We start from the raw sequence: 21,327 nt of genomic DNA, 5'->3' as shown, positions 1-21,327 counted from the left end.
TCCATCCTTCCTTCCATCCTTGCTTCCTTCCTTCCATCCTTCCTTCCATCCTTCCTTCCTTCCTTCCATCCATCCTTCCTTCCATCCTTCCTTCCTTCCTTCCTTCCATCCTTCTTTCTTTCTTCCTTTCTCGCCACCACGCCACAGACCCCACAACTCAGCCCGATTGAGTTAGACACAGTCTTCACCAGTGGGTGCAAGGAGACTGCCCGGAGGTCTTCATGGTGGAGTCAGGTAGGTGGCCCGGAGAGGGGTACACTGTCCCCGACTGGCTCTGACCTGAGGGGGCGGAGTCTCACCACCATGCCACTGTCCACGCCACAGACCCCACAACTCAGCCCCTGAGTGGGCTAGAGACGCACGGTCTTCGCCGGTGGGTGCATGGAGATTGCCTGGTCCATAGTAGTTCTAGCAGTAGCTGTTATATACAGCTGCAGCAGCTAGCCCACCTCACATTTTCTCCAGGAAATGTACTTTCTAGTTCATTCTGTTGTCCTAGTGATTTTGACGCTGGCTGGCTGGCTGGAGTAAGATAGCTACGTTAGCTAGCATAATTTATAACTGATCATCACCCACTAAACCAATATATTATACAATATGCAACAAAACAACTACTCGTCCTCTCTCTTTATATGCATGTTATCCTATCACCACCACAGATAAACTCAATATATATCTTCATTATTTTCGCTATTATTGCCACCAAGTGTCACATTAGACTAGCCAAGAGCTTGGCTATGCATCGTAACGTTACGTCTGATGTTCCGTAATTGCACTGGCCGCTAACAAAACAAATTTCACCAACTTGAGCAAATCACAAACTTTGCTTTATTAGACTGACATGCTCATAGGGTCAACAGGTCAATTATATATAAATACATTTATCTTTATACAGGAGAGCAGTGAGAGTCTCGGGGGAGGAGCCAGGAGGCCCAGGACGTGGAGATGAGCGTTAGGGGTTGGTTGTGGCGCCAGAGGGTGTGGTCTCAAGCTGAAGTGTCAAACAGCCTCTCGATCATGTCCTCCACCTGCTCTGGGCGATACTTGTGGTACTTCTCAGGGTTCTTGGTGAACGAGATGTTGCTGTATCTGTGAGGGAATGAACAAAGACAGAGAGAAAGAACAACTTTAAGGAGGGGCGGCAGGGTTTGGTTGGAAAACCCTTAAATCCAGCCTATATCTCCGCTGTTTCAACACCGATCTTGACGTTCCTTGGCAAGTCAACTCACGGTGTCAATATCCCCCCACATACTACAATACATTGTTATACAAATCTGTAGCTAGTGTTCATGTTACACACCCTAAAATTAGCATTTTGGTTAGCGTCAATTCTACAACCTGGACTGCTATGATGATATCAAAGGATTAACTGTGGCAAATATCTAGTGCCTTTTTCTAGGTGTAGTTTTAATGTTAGTCAACAGCATTCTAAAAAACTGTACAAAGATTCAAAGCACTGAAGTAATTTTTCTCATTCTGAGAAATTCTGCTAGTCATGTTTGGTGTCAAAGCTGTGTGATGGACAAACACTGTTAGTAGTACACCGGTAGATTTTCTGGTGGTCATTTGAATTTCCTGTCTTTTGAGGCTCTTGACAAACCCTGACTCTTAACATAAAACATTGTTTTTAATTAATAGTCATACATGGCACCAACTGAGATGATTGTGTGTGCGTGCGTGCGTGCGTATGTGTGTGTATACGTGTGTGGGTGTTATCATGGAGACTCTCACCTTTGGAGGAAGTTCCTGTAGGCCTCAGACACCACCCTCCTCTGGGCCTGGCGTATGGCGTCTCGCTGTTCCTTGTCGGGGATCGCCCACACCTTCTGGATCTTACACAGGTCCTCCAGACCGTCGTTGAAGCCCTGCCAGGCGCCGCAGAGGAGAGAGAAACAGGTCAACACTGTCCATTAGACTCATATAGACTAGAGTATGTCCTGTCCACCATTGGCTTTTGTGCTAGGCTAGGAGAAACCAACCTTGAACCTTGACCTTACCTTGAACTTGTCTTTGATCACCTGGCGCTCCTTGTCTTTCAGCTAGTGGGAAGGAACAAGGAGATCACAACCGATTTCACAAGGCAATACACATAAAATACACATTACCTACACTTATTAGAACAGCTGTCCCCAAACTTTTTTGCACTACGGACCGGTTTAATATTGACAATATTTTCGTGGACTGGGGGGGAGTTTTTCGTGGAGCTGGGGGAGTGGAATGGGAGTTTTGTGCAAGCGTGGGAGTTTTGAGTAATGCAGGCTACATTGTGGTAAAATGTCAAAAAGACAAGTCACATTTATTTCGTTTCTTCTAATCAGTTGGGAACTCTAAGTCAGGCCAAGTCATTTTGGCAGACAACACAGGTATCAAAAGCATTGCCAGCATGAATGTATTAAAAGAAAAAGATTGCTAGGAACGAGAAGAAGAATATGACACAGAGAACTTGGCGTCGGGGAGGGAGGGAGTTGAGGAAGAGTAGGCTACGGAGTGGTGAGGAGACTTTTAGATGGGGGAATTAATTGTATGCTGGCCAGTGGTTTAATGCTTTTTGGTGTCATTTTGGTATAATGATTACATTACTGTAAGCCCCACAGCTAAATAAGTGGGCGTTTGTGCTGTGAAATGGTGAAATGATGAGAGGCTATTATTAAAACTCTTAAGTCCCATTGCTGTGGGCATGATTCACGCTTCGCAGAGTTTGCGAGCACACAATTTATCCTTTTTGAATGGGTCGTGGCCTGGCAGTGGCCCGGTGGTAGGGAACTGCTGTATTAGAAGACACCGCTATGCCATGTGCTGTAGGCAGGCTCACCTTGGTTCCAGGCTGGAAGGCGGGCATGTTCCGGTCGGTCAGGTGCTCGGTGACCTTCCACCAGCTAGAAAAACAGACCATGATAAACACATCATCAGGGTACAGGCACTGGAGACCGGGGTCACAGACACTATCTGAAGGCAGGTGTAGCTTTCAGGAGATCCATTCATCTGCACTCACCTGCGCTGGTAAGTCTGGATCTGCTGTTCGATCAGCTCTCTGTAGGAGCTCTCCGCCTTCTTCTGGGTCACTGTCACCAACTGGATCAGCTCAGACCTGAAACACACGCACAATCAAATGTAAAGCAAGGTGAGTGTGTCATCTAGGTGAGTGTGTTCAGAGGGTGAACGTCATGCCTACTTCTCCAGAGACTTGAGGATGTAGTTGTAGTTGTTGTGGAGGAAGATGGCGCTCAGAGCAGAGTCCTCATACACTTTGGATTTACTGAGGAGATTCAGCTGCAAGTTCCCCAACACTTTACCTGAAAAAAATAGAATAATGTTTTTAATAAGAATATACTGGAGAAACAAAGCCAACGATTTTTTTCAAAAGATAAAACGGTCAGACTCTTACATATATACGTGCTGAGGAGTCTCCTGCTGAACTCTGAGCTGTAGCTGCTGGCGGAAGAACTGGTCTCTGCGAATTGAAAAAGCATCCTGTTAACAAAAGGTAACAAATGTCCTGTAACCTTTGGTTACAGAACCTAGTGTACGACTTTAGCAACCTTCAATTTATCATCTTTACCATCTAGTCTCACTGGATCCCAAAAGGGGAATAAATACACTCTGCCCGAATCTAAATCAAATATCTAATCTGATAACATGCAGGACTTTAATAACACTAGTAGCTCTCCTGTGTTTCCATGGTAGCAAGTAATTTCCATAACATGCACTCCAGTGCTCCACATATACACTGTAGGTCACAGAGACGTGAGTATCTTATTAAAATCAATGGATTTTCTGTAGTCGGGCAGGCATTCACCGGATGTTGTTACTACAGACTGAGGAACAATAACATATTTAGAGGCCAAGTAATCACAACCCTGCAACTCTGAGACCTGGTTAGTCTTGGCTTGGCTTACCTCGGGGGTCTAAAGGTATATTGTAAGTATCCCCCAGTACTATGGGGCAGACGCAAGGCAAGAGAGAGAGAAGAGAAAGAGAGAAGAGAAGCAAAGTGCAAAATGTTAGAAAAGGTTTGTTAGTGCAGAGTAAGCAGTGTAGCGACAGTCGACAGCCAGACGGTGAGGGGGGGAGGGTTTAGGGGGGTCTGTGCAGCATGGAGTCCAGGCATGGGGGCGAGGAGGGAAGCCAGGCAGTAAGCGGTAGTGAAATCGTGAGGGGAACCACCTCCAAAGCCTTGGGCTGGCATGCCGGGGAACATTATTTTCATTAATAGGTCTTTGGGGGAAAAAACAGATTTGTATCATAATGGCCACAAACACTGTCAATGTATGCCCCAAAAGTAATCTGAAGACAAATACATTCAAAATGCAAAGCTGAGTATTTTTTTAATTCTCTGAAAGAGTAATGGATCAGGCCCTAATCATTAGGGAACAGGCTTGTTTCCATCTACTGGACAGCGCCAAGGGGGCTCCCTCTGGAGAGAGAAGGGTAGCGCTGGTGGCAAAGAAAAGAGGTGAAGTAGAGGAGAGTGGAGAGTCAGCACATTATAGGAAGTGACAGAGACAGGGACAGGAAGTCTGGCGGAAGATGCTGATGGGAGGGTCTAGAACACACACAGGAAGTGGGTGGGTAAGGGGTCACCTCCCTCTGTCAAAGAGATGGGATGGTCTACCGCTCTCAAACAAGACAGCGCACATGGACCGTAGATCCTTCAACACCACACACACCTGGGACTAGCTCCTGCGCGACACCCAGACGGCTGTTTTTGAATTGTACAATTCATCGTTTCCTTACAGGCCATCTGGAGCATCGGAGTTCTAAAACCGGTGTGAAAATTCAATTTATATGTAGAGAAAACTATCATCCGTTGTGGCTCTTGTACTGTATGTGAACCCAGCTTTAAGGGAGAGCAAACACTGCCTGGGCTGGACTAGAAAATCTCAAATGGAAGGGGGGGGGGCAGGCTGGGGCAGTGATTTTAGGGGAATCAAAGGTTGGAATTATTTTCTGGGATGGGGGGGGCGCACATATGGGGACCCCTGCCCCCATTAAATTTTGAGCATCAAACACTTAATGTCCTAGATTCTGGTGAATCTTCTATGTACCAGTTGGTGCTGGATGCTTGACTGCTTTTATGAGCAGGCATTATGTTTGACACAAAGGATCCCATAGTTGTATGAGCTCATAATTCATATTTTTGGAGAAAAAAAGACCCATTTATGCCTTATATATAACTAGTCTCTGCAATGCATTTTGCCTGCATTGACCGAAATGAGCTGTCAAGTGTGGGCGAAGTTTAAATATCTGCCACAGTTAGCGGGGCCACAGGGATGTCCAGGCTTAATATTACAAGGGCACTTGCCACCCCCCTGGCTCCCCCCTAGAACTGCTGATGGACCTGTCCTACCTTGCGAGGCCAGCATGGCTCCGGCCGTCTCCTGGAAGTCCAGTAGCTGCTGCAGGAAGAGGATGGCCTGGGGGAGGGAGGGAGGGAGAGGGGGGGGGGGAGGGAGAGAGAGGGGGAGGGAGAGAGAGGGAGGGAGGGAGGGGCGAGGGGCGAGGGGCACCGAGTGGGAACGGCATTAGTCCTGAGACTAAAAACATACACACGGTTCATGTGACCAGAGCATTATGTTATGCAAGGTTGGGATGCTTACATTGCTGGTAAGCTCATGGACAGTTCCATCCTTGGGCATGTTGTATTCCTTATCGGGATCATTCTGTGGAGGAGAGACAAAGATGGACAGAGAGAGAGAGACAGACATGGATGGACAGAGAGAGAGAGAGACACAGATGGACAGAGAGAGAACAAAGAGAGAGAGACACAAAGATGGACAGAAGGAAAGAGAGAGAGAGAGAGCAAGATATTGAGTAACAGTCATTTCCAAGCTGTGTATGGTGGGACGGAGATGAGGACGGATGGAGAAGGGGGGCTCCGTACTTTGATGCTGTCTGCAAACTCCTCCAGAGCCTTGGCACCGATGCTCTCCATGGAGGTGATGAGAGTGGGCAGCTTGTTCTTGGTGCTGGCGGCCGTTCCCTGTGAACCCGAACGGGACACACACACACAACACACTCAGCAGGAAGCACGGCCCGACACTTCCCAGAGAGCGCGAGTACGGAGGTAGATTTCTATCAAAAACACACACGCAAACATTTCCGACTTTGTGTTCGTAGGTGTAATCCACAAATGTGCTTTTGCAATCCACACGCAGACTTCAGCTTGTATAACATTTTCAGATGTTTCCAATGTGCACATTTTTCAAATCAAAAGCTTAGCTTACGAACTGGCAAATGTACGTTTGCGATCTAAGGACACACTTGCTCCGCTTGGATTAGCACACAGAAATTTTGAGAGAAACATCTCACTCTTCTATCGTTAATCGCACATTATTATTGAATCAATATCACACCAGAGGGAGTGATAATATTCAGTATGACAAACAGCAGGACCTGGAGACATATCTGATAATGTTACACAAGATTCAAGATTTCTTTATTTGTCACATGTAACGTACATGTACAGTCACAGTGCAATGTTGCTGCCGAAGATTATGCTCAATAACAGACTCAATACTCAATTTACAAATAACAAATTTACAAGTTACAAATGTACAAATTGCACAATAAGTACTAGGGGTGGGGAAAAAAATTGAATCTCATCAGAATCGCGATTTTTTGTTTTATGATTTTTAAATAGATTTTTTTCATTTCAGTCCATGTTTATAAGCTGAGGTGGAAAAAGGTTACCGCTTTTCTCCAGCAGAGGGCGAAATGTCTTTGGTGAAGGTGAAGGTGAAAGAGAAGAATGGCGGACAATGTGAGAAGAAAATACGCCTGAGTTAAGACCTCCACAATCCAACTTCAAGTCGTCTGGTGTTAAAAAAGCAAACAAAAAATTGCAATAATCGGCAATATCAAATCGCAATACTGTAAGATTAAGAATCGCAATTTAAATCGAATCGGCACCCAAAAAATCTTTAAAAATCGAATCGGCAGAAAAGCATATCATCCCAGCCCTAATAAGTACAATTTCTATACAGTATAAAATAAGGGTAAGAAGATAGATATCGGTCTGGATGGATTATGTACATGCTATATATGGATATGAATAAATAAATAACCCTGGGGGGGGTGTTATGTACATGCTATAGCTATAGTCACAGCCAATCATAAAGCTCCATGGCAAAATGAGGAAACAAATCAACTAAAGAGAACCTGTAGAAGATTTGAGCGTATATGGCGAAAAATCAAGCTACAGGTCCACCATGATATTCTCAAAGAACATCTCTCTGCCTTTAATAAAGCAATAAGAAATGCAAGGAAAGACCACTTCTCAAAATTGATATCTATCAACCGAAATAATTCAAGAGTGCTCTTCTCAACAATTGATAGCCTAATAAACCCTGCCGTAAAAACACCAGATAACCTGCTTTCTACCTCCAAATGTGAGGAATTTGCAGCTTACTTCAGAGATAAGATTATGAATATTAGAAGGAATATCACCCAGGTAAGGCCATGCATTCCGTTCACAGATCCCCTTCCTCCATGTAATGGATATATGAGCTTGTTTACACTGGTGGACACAGAAATGTTGAGAAAAGTAGTATCCAAACTCAAATCCTCCACATGCCTGCTGGATCCCATCCCCACTGATTTTTTCAAAACTATTTTTGACTCTGTATCCTATGACATTTTAGCCATTGTTAATTTCTCCCTATCTACAGGTGTCTTCCCACCAATACTTAAAACTGCTTTGGTGAGACCCGTGCTGAAGAAAAACAACTTAGACACTTCAGTTCTTAGCAATTTTAGACCAATCTCCAAACTCCCCTTTTTGAGTAAAATTCTGGAAAAGATTGTTTTCAAACAAATTAATGATTTCCTAGCTACAAGTTCTACCCTTGACCTTTTCCAGTCCGGCATTGTGTTGCCTCTGGTTATGAAATGCGCTATACAAATAAAGCTTTGATTGATTGATTGATTGATTGATTGATTGATTGATTGATTGATTGATTGATTGATAATAAATAGTCCCGGAGAAGTGAGGTATATTGACATTTGCATGTGGTTATGTTATGTACACTAGATATTCTATGTACACTAGATGTTCTAGATTGAGTCATTCAGGTGCTGAATGGCTTGCAGGAAGAAGTTGTGGTTTCTGCATTTGGATGGCAAAAAAACACGTTTGCGGATTACACCTACGAATACAAACTCAGTGTGTATTTCTTCATAGAAATCTACCTCTGTACGTGAGCGTGTGGCTTAGCGGTTTAAGGCGAGGCCGGGGCGGTACCTGGAGCGTGGTGTCGAAGTCGGGCTTGGTCTGCTTCAGGTGCCTGAGGATGGGGAAGATGGTGAGGACAGCCGAGTAGTCATGGCGCATGATCGCCCTGCGAGCTGCCGATACGATGTTGTCGCCCTCCAGCATCAGGTTGTCCAGCGCCTCCTATGGGTCGACGCGGACAAGATAAATGGTAAATGTTCTGACTGCACTTATATAGCACTTTTATCCAAAGCGCATGACAATGAGGGCCTCTTATTCACCCATTCACACACACATGCACACACCAGTGGCGGCAGCTGCCATGCAAGATGCTAGCCTGCTCATTGGGAGCAATTTGGGGTTCAGTGTCTTGCCCAAGGACACTTCGACATGTGGGACAGTAGGAGCTGGGATTCGACCGCCGACCCTACGGTCACAGGACGACCCGCTCTACCTCCTGAACCACCCAAGATAACTGATCTGGGCCGCGTTTCCCAGATTTGCCGAATTTCTCCGCACTACCACGCTTCCCAAGGTATACCTTGGCGAAATGACAGAGTTTCCTACGAGTGTTTCCCAGACTATCCCTTAGCGTGCGCGTGAAGATACATCGTTAGGTCCATCCCAAGATACATCGTTAGAGGAGCTGTCCCTGGGCGCGGTGCTGAAAAAAGAATTAATCGATGCCGCACACATCGATGGCCATTCGTAAAGTCACTGAAATTACGTGACAATATAATACGTGTTGTGTAAATCATTGTCATTGCAGCCTAATATTACCAGAAATGAAGTCCTGCTCCCGAAGCTAATCTGCGAATATATCTAAGAGTCAATGCGAGCCCGCGTGATAGTCACAATGCATAGCCTACTATTGCATCAAAGTTAATATACCAGCAATAACATGGATCGGATCGGGTCATATAAGCCTCGTCTGGGATGTCTTGAAAGCGCATGAAAAAATACATGAATAGGCAGTGATGATCGCAAAATGAACACCAATTTAATCATCACACAAACTAAGGTTTAATGCTCATATGAATAGCACCTGTGTCAGTAGCATTCCCATGTTAGAATCCACGCGGATACGATGACTAATTTAATCTATCTGGCACCGGTGTTGGCGCATGTGGCCTATAAAAAAAACAAGGGTAACTGCACATATTGAGCGACATGGCAGATATGAAGAGGAAGCGTGTGATAGCGTTCACCAAAGAATAACTAGTGATCATGCTGGACGAGGTGGAGCAACCGAAGGCCGTCCTGTTTGGCGGCTACCAGTAGGGCCTATGCACAACTCCAGTAGGCTACTTCCTGAAATTAGACATGCTTCTCTATTTCCTGACCTACACTTTGGATGAAATGAGTATTCAGGAATTCCTGAATAATCATTTCATCCAATAGTGTAAGATAGGAAATAAAGAAGCATGTCTAATTTCAGGAAGTAGCATACTGGAGTTGTGCATATAGCCCATTGAAGAAGGCTGCATGGGCGAGCATTGCAGCGCGGATGGCTGCTTCCACTCCTGGGCCACCCAGGGAGTGGACAGTCGTCAGCAAGAAATGGCAGGACTTCGCCAGTCAGGCCAAAAGCCGGGTGGCGGCAGTGCGCCGAGAGGCAGAGCACCGTGCCTTCCCTCACCCCGGAGGAGGAGAAGGCCCTATCGATCATCGGCCTCACAGCCTCCCAAGGCATCACTGGTGGCCTTGATTTGGAGTCTGGAGAGGGCCCCTCCAACATCCAGCCCTCAGCTGAATCACTCCAAGCCTCCCAGCCCTCAGCTGAATCACCCCAAGCCTCCCAGTCCTCTGGAGAGGAGACCCCAGCGCAGTCAAACTGCTCCACCCCGTCGACACGCTCTCCCCACACACCCCATGACTTCCCCCCCCCCCCCCCCCCGCCCCCCGTGAGAGGCAGCTGAACACCACGGATGCGAGGTGCGACTGCAGCGAGGAGCTCCTGGAGGTGGGGAGGCAGAGGCTGGGTGTGCAGCGTGAGAGGCTGGACCTGCAGAACAGGCAGCAGGCCCTAGCAGAGGCAGTTTGTGTGGCCCTCCATATCAGTGCCCATCATTCTGCCAACTCCAGGTAGGCTAAGTGTGTATTTTGTATACTCTGTCTATTCACATTCTGAATGCATTCCATTCAATGTCACTAATTGAATTTTCCTCCCTTGCAGATGATGCAGATGCCTGAGACACACTGCACACACTCACCACACACACTACATACACTTACCACACACACTGCACACACTCACCACACACACTACATACACTTAACACACACTGCCCACCCACCACAGTACACTGCGCACACACACTACATACACTCACCACACCACTCATCCTTCCTACGTGTTGCTACCTTGTCGTGGTGGGAAGGCTTGTGTGCCTCCATGACCATGAAGGCTATATTGGAGGGGGGTCACCCCCCAGCAGGTTCAACCATGCCGGGCAGGTTCAGGGTAGAGGCCAGACGAAAAGCAACAACTGGCCCTCCAGGTTGGGGGTTGGGCATGGGTCTAACAACCCCACCCCGGAAAAAGACCGCCTGTTACAGGACAAAAGTCTGAAGAACAAACCTGCCCATGTTTTTTCCCAACCAATATTAAACAAGTTCCCTTCATCCTGTATATTTGTTGTTTCTTGCCACATTACAACAGTAGAGGTTTTGAAGAAGGCACACAATATAACAAACAGCATTTGTAAGATCACTAAATACTGTGAATCTGTTAGCAAAGTACACTATAAGGACAACAGTATTGGGCCACCTACACATTACACCTATAGCAACTTTCATGACATCCCATTCTAAATGAATAGGCATCATATGGAGTTGGTCCCCCCTGTGCAGCTATAACAGCCTCCACTGTTCTGGGAAGGCTTTCTTCAATATTCTGGAGCGTGTGTGAGGATATTTGACTATTCATCTAGATGGCCTCATTGGATTAATCAATTCGTCAGGATATCTGTCTGACAATAGGCTATATAAAGACAGACAGAAAAGTCATGTCATCAAATTATCCCTTTACATAAGAAAATGTTGTTGTTGTTCACAAAGTGGATTATATTAGGCTATGGATAGTCCGTATATGTTGGTTGGCTCAATAAAAGTTTTAAAAACAACATTCCCATGATGTGTTCTGTAGGCTGACATTATTTTCATCATTCAAGTTAATTGTATTTTGTGTACACTATGTGAATCGCGCAGGTAGGATAGATAGATGTGCGCTGTATTGCAACTCTCCTTTTTAAAAGTGTAATTTAGCTCGAACCGAGCTAATATTATGACGGGATGAACGGAGCGCATCGCCAAGGTACACTAACGATGGGTTCAGACCGCCCTTCGTAACGTATCCCTTGGCTGTGGTATACCTTGGCTAAGAAGGCTCTGGGAAACAGCGCTTCGGCTCCAAGGTAGGCTAACGATGTATCTTCGGAAGGTACATCGTAAGGGCGATTTACGATGTACCTTGGGTGGAGCTGTTTCCCAGAGCCTTCGTAGCCAAGGTATACCTTGGCTTGAGAAGGTTCTGGGAAACGCATCGCCACCTTAGAGGTGGAGCTAACGACGTTCTTAAGAAGCACGTAGCGCTACGATGCCTTAACGATGCCTCTGGGAAACGAGGCACTGGTTTACACTAGAATTCCGTCTTCCGTAGAGGGAAACGGCTACACTGACGGTGATTTTAACCAGGCTAGGTGAGCCTGGCTTATGTGCGTGGCGGAAGCTAGTCATGCCTCTGAAATAGCTGTGAATTGAAATAACATGAAGTAATGTCTGATAGGTCTTGTCGCCTGGACACTAGGGCTGGGAGTCCGAACTTCGGGATTCGAATATAATTCGAATATTGACAGAAATACTGGTATTCGAACGAATATTAGGCAGCCCTTAATATTCGAACCTGTAAGTTTTGTAAATGTGTTGGCTAGCAAACGTTGCTTTTGATTCAGATTCAGAGGGTTTTTCACGCCTGGTGAAGTTGCAATCGCGAGCTCATTAGCAAGGCTATTGGACACCTGGGCTCCTGTAGGAGGTGACGTTAGTTAGCACTTAGTTAGCAGAACAATGGCCTCGCCAACGCCCACAACCACACTGGAGGAGATCGAAATCTATACCCCTGGACTGGGTTGCACCAGTTTGTCTACCAAGCATTTAGTACTGCCTAAACACTGACTAAACTCTTAGTTGCTACTAGTTAGTCGCATATTAGTTGGTATCTAATTTCGGTTGCACCACGGCAATTTAGTCTTAACTAGTAACTACTAACTAGTTGCTAAAAAATAGTCGTTGTATGACTGTGACGGCAGGATCCAAATAGCCAATCGGTAAGCAAGTAAAAATGTAAACAAGGAGGTTGATCGCCCTTACCCAGCCCTTACCAAGGAGCTTGGGCCGTGTCCGAATGTCCATATTACATACTATATTACATACTGCAACTCGCCTACTACATGCGATTTAGTACATACCTGTACTACTCCACGAAAACATGTTTAGTATGCGAGATAAATGTAGCATGCTTCACGAGTCATCCAGTGAAAGCGACGGGCTCCGGCTCGCATATGCGATTCATGTTAAACTTACAACAATATTGAGCTAGGCAGGCATTTGAGTTGCTCATCCAACAGGCTCGATCCTCACCTTTATGTATAATCCCAACTGTGAAATGGATGTGATAATAGTCCACAAAATATTCTTCCTTTGCCTAGCACCAGCTGCAACCAAATTCATTATCTCCGTTAGCAAGGCTAACGTTGCACTTGGTAGCTTGTGCTTATTATTATTATTATTGGGGTTGGTGCTTGTGCAGTGGAGGGGTTATTTTGGGGGAGTTAGCCGTTGGATTGTTATGCTTAAATGATCCTAGCCAGCTAGTTCCCAAGCTTGTTTGATAACCTTTGATTCAGACATAACGTAGGCTGCCCGGTACCGTCCACTGACCAGTTGCTGGTTAACTATGAGGCAGGATCCCAGCCGACCGTTGCATCCCCCCAACCCGCAACGGAGGGTTATCAACTCGGCTGGGACTCCCCCTCTCATCGCTAACCAGCAACTGAGACCATTGAGCTAAAGGTGGTTAGCTAGCTCGATCGTGAAATTACTCAAACTTATTAAATATGACACCAATAAGCACACCGGTGCCAATAGTTAGCTTAATGCTACATGTTTGATTAATGGGATATACATCCTACTACCTTTATTTATCTTTTATTTGTCTTTCAGTACCTAGCCTGACTGGCTTATTTTTATTTATTTTTGTCAAACAGTGAAAACCTACTGTTCAAGCCAGGGTCTGACATAAATTAAAAGAACGGTTGTTGACAAAGACTTGTATTTGCTTCTGAAAACATCATTGCTTATCGATATTGCCTATGATACAACGCCCACTAGTGGACAGAATGTGCACAACTTTATTTTAATACCTAGGTAGGTCTTTCTGTAAGAATTTAATGGTAAAAATAGTATTAATAATAATTCGAATATATTCGAATATTATTATTAATAAATAAACGAACTTCGAATATGATTTTGGGGCAAAAGTCCCAGCCCTACTGGACACATCAGTTCCAAAACATTAACAACAGCGTTTAGCTACATATAGACTAGAGGAGTTTCGCTCAGCATAGACGGTAATCTCTGAGAATGTCCTGCGTGGGAGTCCAATGCTCTGAACACTACCCTACTTGTGGAATTTAGGTAAGGGATAAAAAGGTTGGACTAAAAGGATGAACATGTGGAGGTTTGGGGTATAGTCCCATAAAGTCATCCCCACCGGGTCTTGAACCCCGGTCTCCCGGGTGGGAGTTTAATGCTCTGGCCACTACTCTACTTGTGCAGTGGAGATTAAATGGGTTGGTTTTGCTGACTCTGAACAAGACTGAACAAGCTAGTCTGGACATATTACTTGTTGTTAGGCTACTTGTTATTGCTCTATATGTTGTTAGCCTACTTGTTATTACTCAAACTCCTTAATAAATTATCCTTCTTGCAATATTTCTGCATACAGTTCATGTTACTACTATTATTACTACACAGAACTATAATATTGATTGAGAATCACTATTCACCTTGAGACCAGGATGACGCTAAATGATAATAAGAGCAAATGGCAGTAGTAAAAAAAAAAAATTTTATTTTTATTTTAATCTTGTTGTAAACAAGATTACATGATTGTAAAAAATAAATTTGTCTGGTAAATTTTTTCATCTTCCGGACAATTGGCAGGTAAGCCAAAACGTTACCCCTGCACCCACATCTGGCACTGCAAACCTGCATAGTGTCAAAGGCGGCTTTACAAGCGACGTCGGCCTCTGATTTACAAGTGAGGTCGGCGCCTGATTGGCCCGCAGTTGACCTCTGACCTGGATGAGGGAGTCAAAGGTCTTCTTCTGGTGGTGCTCCGGGATGATCTCAGTCAGCAGGGCGTACTCGCTCTGGGCCAGCTTCACGAAGGCACTGATGCAGTGGATGTAGGAGTCGATCTCGATGTCCAGGACATCATCCTTCCCTGGGGAGGGGGGGCATGGTAGGGTCAGTGAACAGGTGGCTCTTATTAGGAATCTAATCTAACATAAGTGTTCATGTAATAAGAATCATACAATGCATGCTTAAGCACCTATTGTATTTATATTTTCCTACTCTTGCACTTTAGCACTAGATTATGCTCTTAGCCACTTGTTTAGAAAGGAGATGCACTTGTGAGTTCTGATGAGTAGTAGTACACTGACTACCAATTCTCAATGCAATTATTTTAAGTCGCTTCGGATAAAAGCGTCTACTAAATGACTAACGTAAATGCATGACACGTGTTTGCAGGGAACATGACTAACAGACATGACATGATAAGCAACAGTCACAAGTATTTAAAGTTAAAGGAGTTAAACTAGGACTTCAATAGGAGGTTGGAGGGATCATTAGATATACATATATACATACAGTATACTGTATATAGCTGACATTGGATACGTTTGCCAGACGAACCACTTTGTGGTGCTGGACAGAAAGACTGTACCATTCCATGTTCACCTCTACCCCTGGAGGTACAGTATATGTACTGTAGCAAATGTTCATACTTCAGCACAGATCCACCAAGCCTAACACTAAACATAACAGACTAACACAATGCTATCTGTCATAGTGGTCGGTGGATGTGTGCTGACTCTGAGACGGTTGATGCTAGAATGGATGGTCCGGAAGGAGGGGGGGAGAGAACTCCACTACACATCAACCAATCACAGCACTAGGCAGCTACTGGGTCAGACATGGACACAGGGGTCAGGCTGATTTACGAAACTGCACCCAGAGGTGGAGCTACTCGGACGGCGCTGAGTGGGCGCGCTCTGCATGTCGCAATACCCCGGCCTGGAGCCTCACGGGCGTGCAGGGGAATTGCTCAATTCTCGCTGCCCGCCCGCGCGCCTCCTGGTGGCCAAATGATTCCGCTGTGATCCCGCACCTCCTCCCTCCGGACGATCCATTATAGCACCAAGCCTCTGAGATGGGGCCGGCTGACACCGTGTTTGGTGGAGTGTGTGTGGCTACGTTGTTCCTCATCCCCCGTATTCTCCCTGTCACTTACCTGCGGCCGCCCCGTGCTTGTCGGTCAGTGCGTCTGACAGGTGTTTGACCCGCAGGTCGTGATCGTGACCTGATGGGTGAGGGGAGGGGGTTCATGGCACGGTCACATGACTAGGGCAGCGACCAGGCCGAGTGTCAAACCTGGGACTTGCTGAGAAACCTATGCCAACCACCAAGCGCCCGGGGGGGGGGAGCAGCAGTCACCCATAGTGGGGTGGGAGGGTGTGGAGTGGGGGCATGGCTGGGGAGACCATGGGGGTTTGTATGTGTGCCGTTTGTGTTAGTCTGGGTGTGCTAAGAGTTTGTCACAGGAACCAGCTTTACCAGAGTTTGAAAGCCAGACGTCCCTCCAGCTTTAGACACATTGCAGTAATTTTTTTTGTCTCGGATTAAATCAATTCTTTTTTTTATACCACAACCCCAATAGTGACCTGGACAAATGCCAAGGCAGAGGAATCGCTAAATTCCTGATATGATAGGATGGTGACGCATTACACCTTTATTTTTCATTACTTGCAACGTCTAACAGCTGTTGGGACTCTGGGAAGGTTCCTGTGAGACTCCTTGTTCAGAGCAAAAAAAAAAACAACAGCCCTAGTTCACCTGGGTAGCACAATACGAGTAACACCAGTACACTGGTAGGTACAGGGGGAGCGCGACACCGAAGAGAAGACGAGGGAGTGTTACCTTCCAGAGGAGTGAGGTTAGAGCCCCCCTTTTTCCCATCCAGCCCATGCTGTGAGTACTGTTTGAGAAGGTTCTGAGCCTTGCGAATGGTCCCTGCTCCCACAGAGACACACACAAGAGTCCCGGGGTCCACACAGCCCAGAGAGAGAGAAGGAGGAAGAGGGGGAGGGGGCGGGAGAAGAAAAAGAAGAAGAGAGGAGAGCTAGGAAGTGAGTGATGAAACACCAACCCCACATCCCTCCACCACCAACCAGCACAGTACTGCGTAGGGAGAGAGAGAGAGACAGAGAGAGGGGGGGCGGGGGGTTGGGGGGGGGGCATGGGGACCATGGCTTGGCACCACAACTACACAACAACAACAACTACTACCAGACAGAGCAACAGCAGAGCTAGGGAATAACAACAGACTAGGGGCAGTGTGCCGAAACACGCGCTGCCAAACAAGCTAAAACAGGAAAACACAAGTTAGATTAATTATCAACAGTACACAACAGCCATCAGAATTAATATCACAGTCATTTTCAGCATTGTTATCAGACATTCACTTATGTAATATTATTACATGGTTACATTGTTTAGGCCAGTGCTCGTCTAGTCTATGCAATGTTTCATACAAACGTCTGAATACCAAAGAAAGGTCGAGTTACAGTAGAGCAGAACAACATTGTGAGTTAGTATGCGTGTGAAGCATTAACATCAATCAAGAGGGTGAGAAGAGACAGATGCAGACAATGAAATAAACCTAACTAGAAAAGTGGATTGCTATTCTCATCCTATGTTTTCTCTAGGCTTCGCCTAACAATGCAAAAACGGAAATAAATATCCAGTAAGGTATTTGAATTCATCCTAATACTCTAGGTCCCCCATCGCTGTTACGGAGATGCAATTTGTAGCACAAGCACAAAAGAAACTATGCCGTGATCAAGTGTATAATTATGGTGTATAATTATGACTTTACATTCATGCAGCATTTTCCTTTTCCCCATGCCCTGACATGAAATATGTGAAGCTAGAAGGCCAGCCCAATAAAGATAGGCTACCTAGTATTCACTAATAACAAAAATCAAACTTGTGGCCGATTTATCACAAGAATCTAAGAGAATTCTAAGTACTTCAACAATTGCCACAGAGCAGTCACGGTACACACATCAACTCTGTACGAGACAGGAACACACAAAGCGACAGCAAACTAAGTCAATCTCCTCCCTAGGCTTAATCCCATCTCCTCCCTAGGCTTAATCCCATCTCCTCCCTAGGCTTAATCCCAGCTAGAACCGGTCTATAACAGTATCCCATCTCTGTGTGGGGAAGTGGCAGGATTACAAGCCTAACCTAAAGAGCCACTTGCCTAACTAAATGGGAGAGCTACAACCATTCAACCCATCCTCATCCATGCACATCTCAGATATGTCTGACTGAAGACACGTTCAGAAGGTCATGCCGTCACCGCGGCGGCATTCTCCACGGTGAAATGTGGCGTCCAGTATAAACAGAAGCAAGCCGTTGCGATGGGAAGAGGGGCACACTAAAGCCCTCTCTTTACCTGGGATGTAGACTGCCATCATCATCATCATCACACAAACATTACAGGAAGAGGAAAAGCAAGAGTAGTTAGTCATAGAGAAGAGGTTCAAATCAAAGATTCTTAGAGAAGAGAGTGAGAGCGGAACAATCATCCGGTGATGAGGCTAAACGATAAGAGAACTGGTGAGGAGTGGATCATGCGATTGCTGTTGATACTTGACCCCAAATGTAAAACCAATCAACTGATTGTAAATGTTCAGGCCAGAGTCATAGAGACAGTCTTTGGTCAAGTGGTTGTGCGCTATCCCTGATTTGACGAATCACGGTTGGTCGAGGAGCCTGTGATAACTGTGATTGCATATCCGGGTGAGATCGGAGGGGTGAGTGAGCCACTGAACAGTCCCCAGGGGAAAAACTGACTGACCTGGTCGCTTGGGCGCCTTTTTGGTGGGCGTGTCCTTGCGCTTGGTCTGCACCGCCGGGGAGTACAGGACGCCGGAGGAGGCGCTGTTCTTGCGGAAGTGCTCCTTCAGGCCTTTGATGGAGCGGTCCAGTTGGTTGGACCGGATCTGGAAGTACACGTTCATGAAGTCTGCGAAGGGGAGAGGAGAGCTCAGACAGGCGCACTACTAACACACACACACACACACACACGCAAGCGCACACACGCACACGCGCACACACACACGCACACACACGCACACACACGCGCGCACACACACACACACACACACACACACACACACACACACACAGACCTGTTTTCATCTGCACAGGGGGAGATCCTGAGCAGTTTGAGGGAGCATAACCAGAGGGGCCGCTGGCCTTCTCCTAACACTCACATGCCTGACGAAGGGGGCTTCTTGGAGACGAATGCAAGGAAGGATCTGAGCAGACCCTGACTGTACGAGACCTTGACTTTGTCGACAGTCCCTCTCTTCCTGATCCTGACGGCTCTGTGTTTCATCTTCCTCACCTCCTCACTGACACTGTCTTCATCTTCCTCACCTCCTCACTGACACTGTCTTCATCTGGGTGAAAGTCAACGCTGCACCTCAACTGCCATCCTGTGCTGCCCGCGCTGCTATGTAGATTGTAAGTAATATTTATAATTACACGATTAAGGTACTGTACACTGTAGCGTACAAAAAAGAATCAAAATGGCAACTCTGAAGACACAGCTAACACAGCACAACCAGGCAGTAGAGGATGCTGGGAGAACGTGTGCCTACAGAGGGGCTGTTCAAGAAGCAAAGAGCCAGTACTCACAGGTAGTCCAATTTTAGGATAATTTAATTTTAAAAAGTCTCATAGCACGCGGGCAGACAGACAACAGACGTTTCAGCCGAACGGCCTTCCTCATCCTAAAATCGGACATACCCGTGAGCGGTGGTTCTTTGCTTCTTGAACAGAACTTTGTCTAGACCGTGCACCCGGTGAGACTGTTTTTATTTACTGAGTCGAGCTCTCGCACCCTCTTTCATTACAGAGGGGGGAACCCCCGGACCACAGGGCAGAGAGGCAGCCCGGTCCAGCTGTCCGAACGGCGGTAGCAGCAGCCGGGGACGGGGGGACGTCCGTACCCTGGTTGCGTCCGTACTCCACCAGCCAGGCGGAGATGCAGATGATATCCTGCAGCACGGCCTCCGGCAGGTGCTCCAGCGTCACGTCCTCCTGCACGTCCAGCTCCTCGTCCACCGTGATGGCGTCCAGGATCAGGATGGGCGGCACCGGCTTACTGTAGCGGGTAAGCAGGCTACGGAACTCCGCCTCCAGCAGCTCCTTGCCCTTCTCGAACCGCAGTTTCTGTGTGTGTGTGGGGGGGGTTTGAGGGAGGAGAGTAGACAACGCGTGCGGAGCAGTAATGCTGCTGAATCGGAACGACGTAGCCTAACAGGGATGCCAGGTAAGTGAGACAGGAGGTGTGTAGTGTGAGACCGTACCACAGTGTTGAGCTCCGGGCTATCTGGGTTGTTGTCTTGGAAGTATTCAACCGCTTTTTGGATCTTAGCGATGCAGGCCAGGTACTCATCCAATCTTCCAGTTGGTCTGGGACAGAGATAAGTACCGTTTAGAGTAGGCCCTCTGCTTTACATTGATACTAATAGCAGCGAGTCATTATAGAAGTAGGTCATAGACTACAGATGACATAGGCTCTACTTTTCAAAAACCTAGATTTCTGCCTCTCTCATGATGCCCACCCCACCCCCCTCAGACAAAGTGAGCTCTCACCCCTCCCGGATGATCTTGTCCGTGTCCTTGGCCACGTGGTAGTAGCTGATGACGTGATCCATGCAGTACAGGGTCTTGTCGACGTTCTCCTGGAGCCTCTGCAGGTTCTCAGTCTGCTTGTGCACGGGGATGATGGAGTTCTCTAGCTGCATCAAGCGGCTCTCGAAGGAAGAGAGGATGGAGACCTGGGAGGACGGTTTGAATGTTTGAATTGGTCGTAAACATGTGTACTTAATAAATATGAAATCATGTCGTATCATGTCAAGTGTATTACTCATGGTGTGACGTTTGACAATTTGCATACCATTCCTTTAGTCAGCTGATCACTTTTCTCCAGGTTCTCCCGGATGAATGACAATGTATCTTGTTCCTATAACAAATTGGGGGAACGAATTATATGGCATACAGTGAATTGTGTTGGATGACAATTCGTGTAGAATATTATTAGAACGCTAGCAACTCTTAACGTTAGCCAGTAGCTATACTAACGTTAGCTATCCATTGTTGATGCAATTCCCTCCCCGTTTCCGACCTGTTTGAGTTTCTCCTCGATCTCCCTCTTCCTCGCGGAAGCATCCTCGGTTGGGATCATCCTGTGTGTTTGTAGCAATTGTTGGCGGAGAATAAACAACGATTATATAAAATATAGCTGCGTTAAACGCTAGTCAACAAAATAAAAACAACGATCCACTGCTGGGGCGGGGCAATGGATTGACAACAGCTTCCTCATCCGGCTTCACGAGACGTTTGGGTCATCCACAGAAGCCATCTTTGTTGTGGCAGAAAGCTTGTGCTTGTTTCCTCATTCAGAATAATGTGCATTCTACTGCACACAGATAACTATATAATTATAATTAAAACGTATTTAACTTATATATTGCACACACATATATATATATATATATATATATATATATATATATATGGATGGATATAAAGTAATCTTGAATCTGTAATTTTAGAGAATACATTCGAGTCAAAACTTACCACAAGGTGTCACTGTCTACCCTTGTATAATGGCACGGACCATAAGTCTAACTAAAGTTTGCTCCTCTGTATTAGGTAATATCATGCAGCACTACTGAGTGTTATGAGGA

The 21,327-nt window shown here is 46.2% G+C and overlaps 1 protein-coding gene across 2 annotated transcripts; it reads right to left on the bottom strand.

Annotated features, from left to right (window-relative positions):
* Positions 1-856: 856 nt before the first annotated feature.
* Positions 857-20,901, bottom strand: exoc7 (exocyst complex component 7). 2 transcript variants are annotated; one of them, XM_084456372.1, is made up of 19 exons: positions 20,763-20,901; positions 20,535-20,600; positions 20,231-20,415; positions 19,942-20,047; positions 19,582-19,804; positions 18,423-18,590; positions 16,475-16,567; positions 14,572-14,717; positions 8,240-8,392; positions 5,882-5,980; positions 5,598-5,660; positions 5,348-5,414; positions 3,386-3,451; positions 3,173-3,293; positions 2,993-3,088; positions 2,813-2,876; positions 1,998-2,039; positions 1,732-1,865; positions 857-1,089 (listed from the first exon to the last, which is right to left on the bottom strand). In XM_084456372.1, exons 1-19 carry the CDS (start codon positions 20,820-20,822, stop codon positions 987-989), a joined length of 2,055 nt encoding a protein of 684 aa, XP_084312498.1. In that variant the 5' UTR covers positions 20,823-20,901; the 3' UTR covers positions 857-986. The 2 variants fall into 2 exon arrangements, with proteins under 2 accessions (XP_084312498.1, XP_084312499.1); XM_084456373.1 differs by lacking the exon at positions 16,475-16,567.
* Between the last annotated feature and the right edge of the window lie 426 nt (positions 20,902-21,327).

This window comes from Borostomias antarcticus, assembly GCF_949987555.1.
Source record: "Borostomias antarcticus genome assembly, chromosome: 22".
NCBI lineage: Eukaryota > Metazoa > Chordata > Actinopteri > Stomiiformes > Stomiidae > Borostomias > Borostomias antarcticus.
The sequence above is the reverse complement of the archived record's forward strand: the minus strand, read 5'-3'. Positions and strand labels throughout refer to the sequence as shown.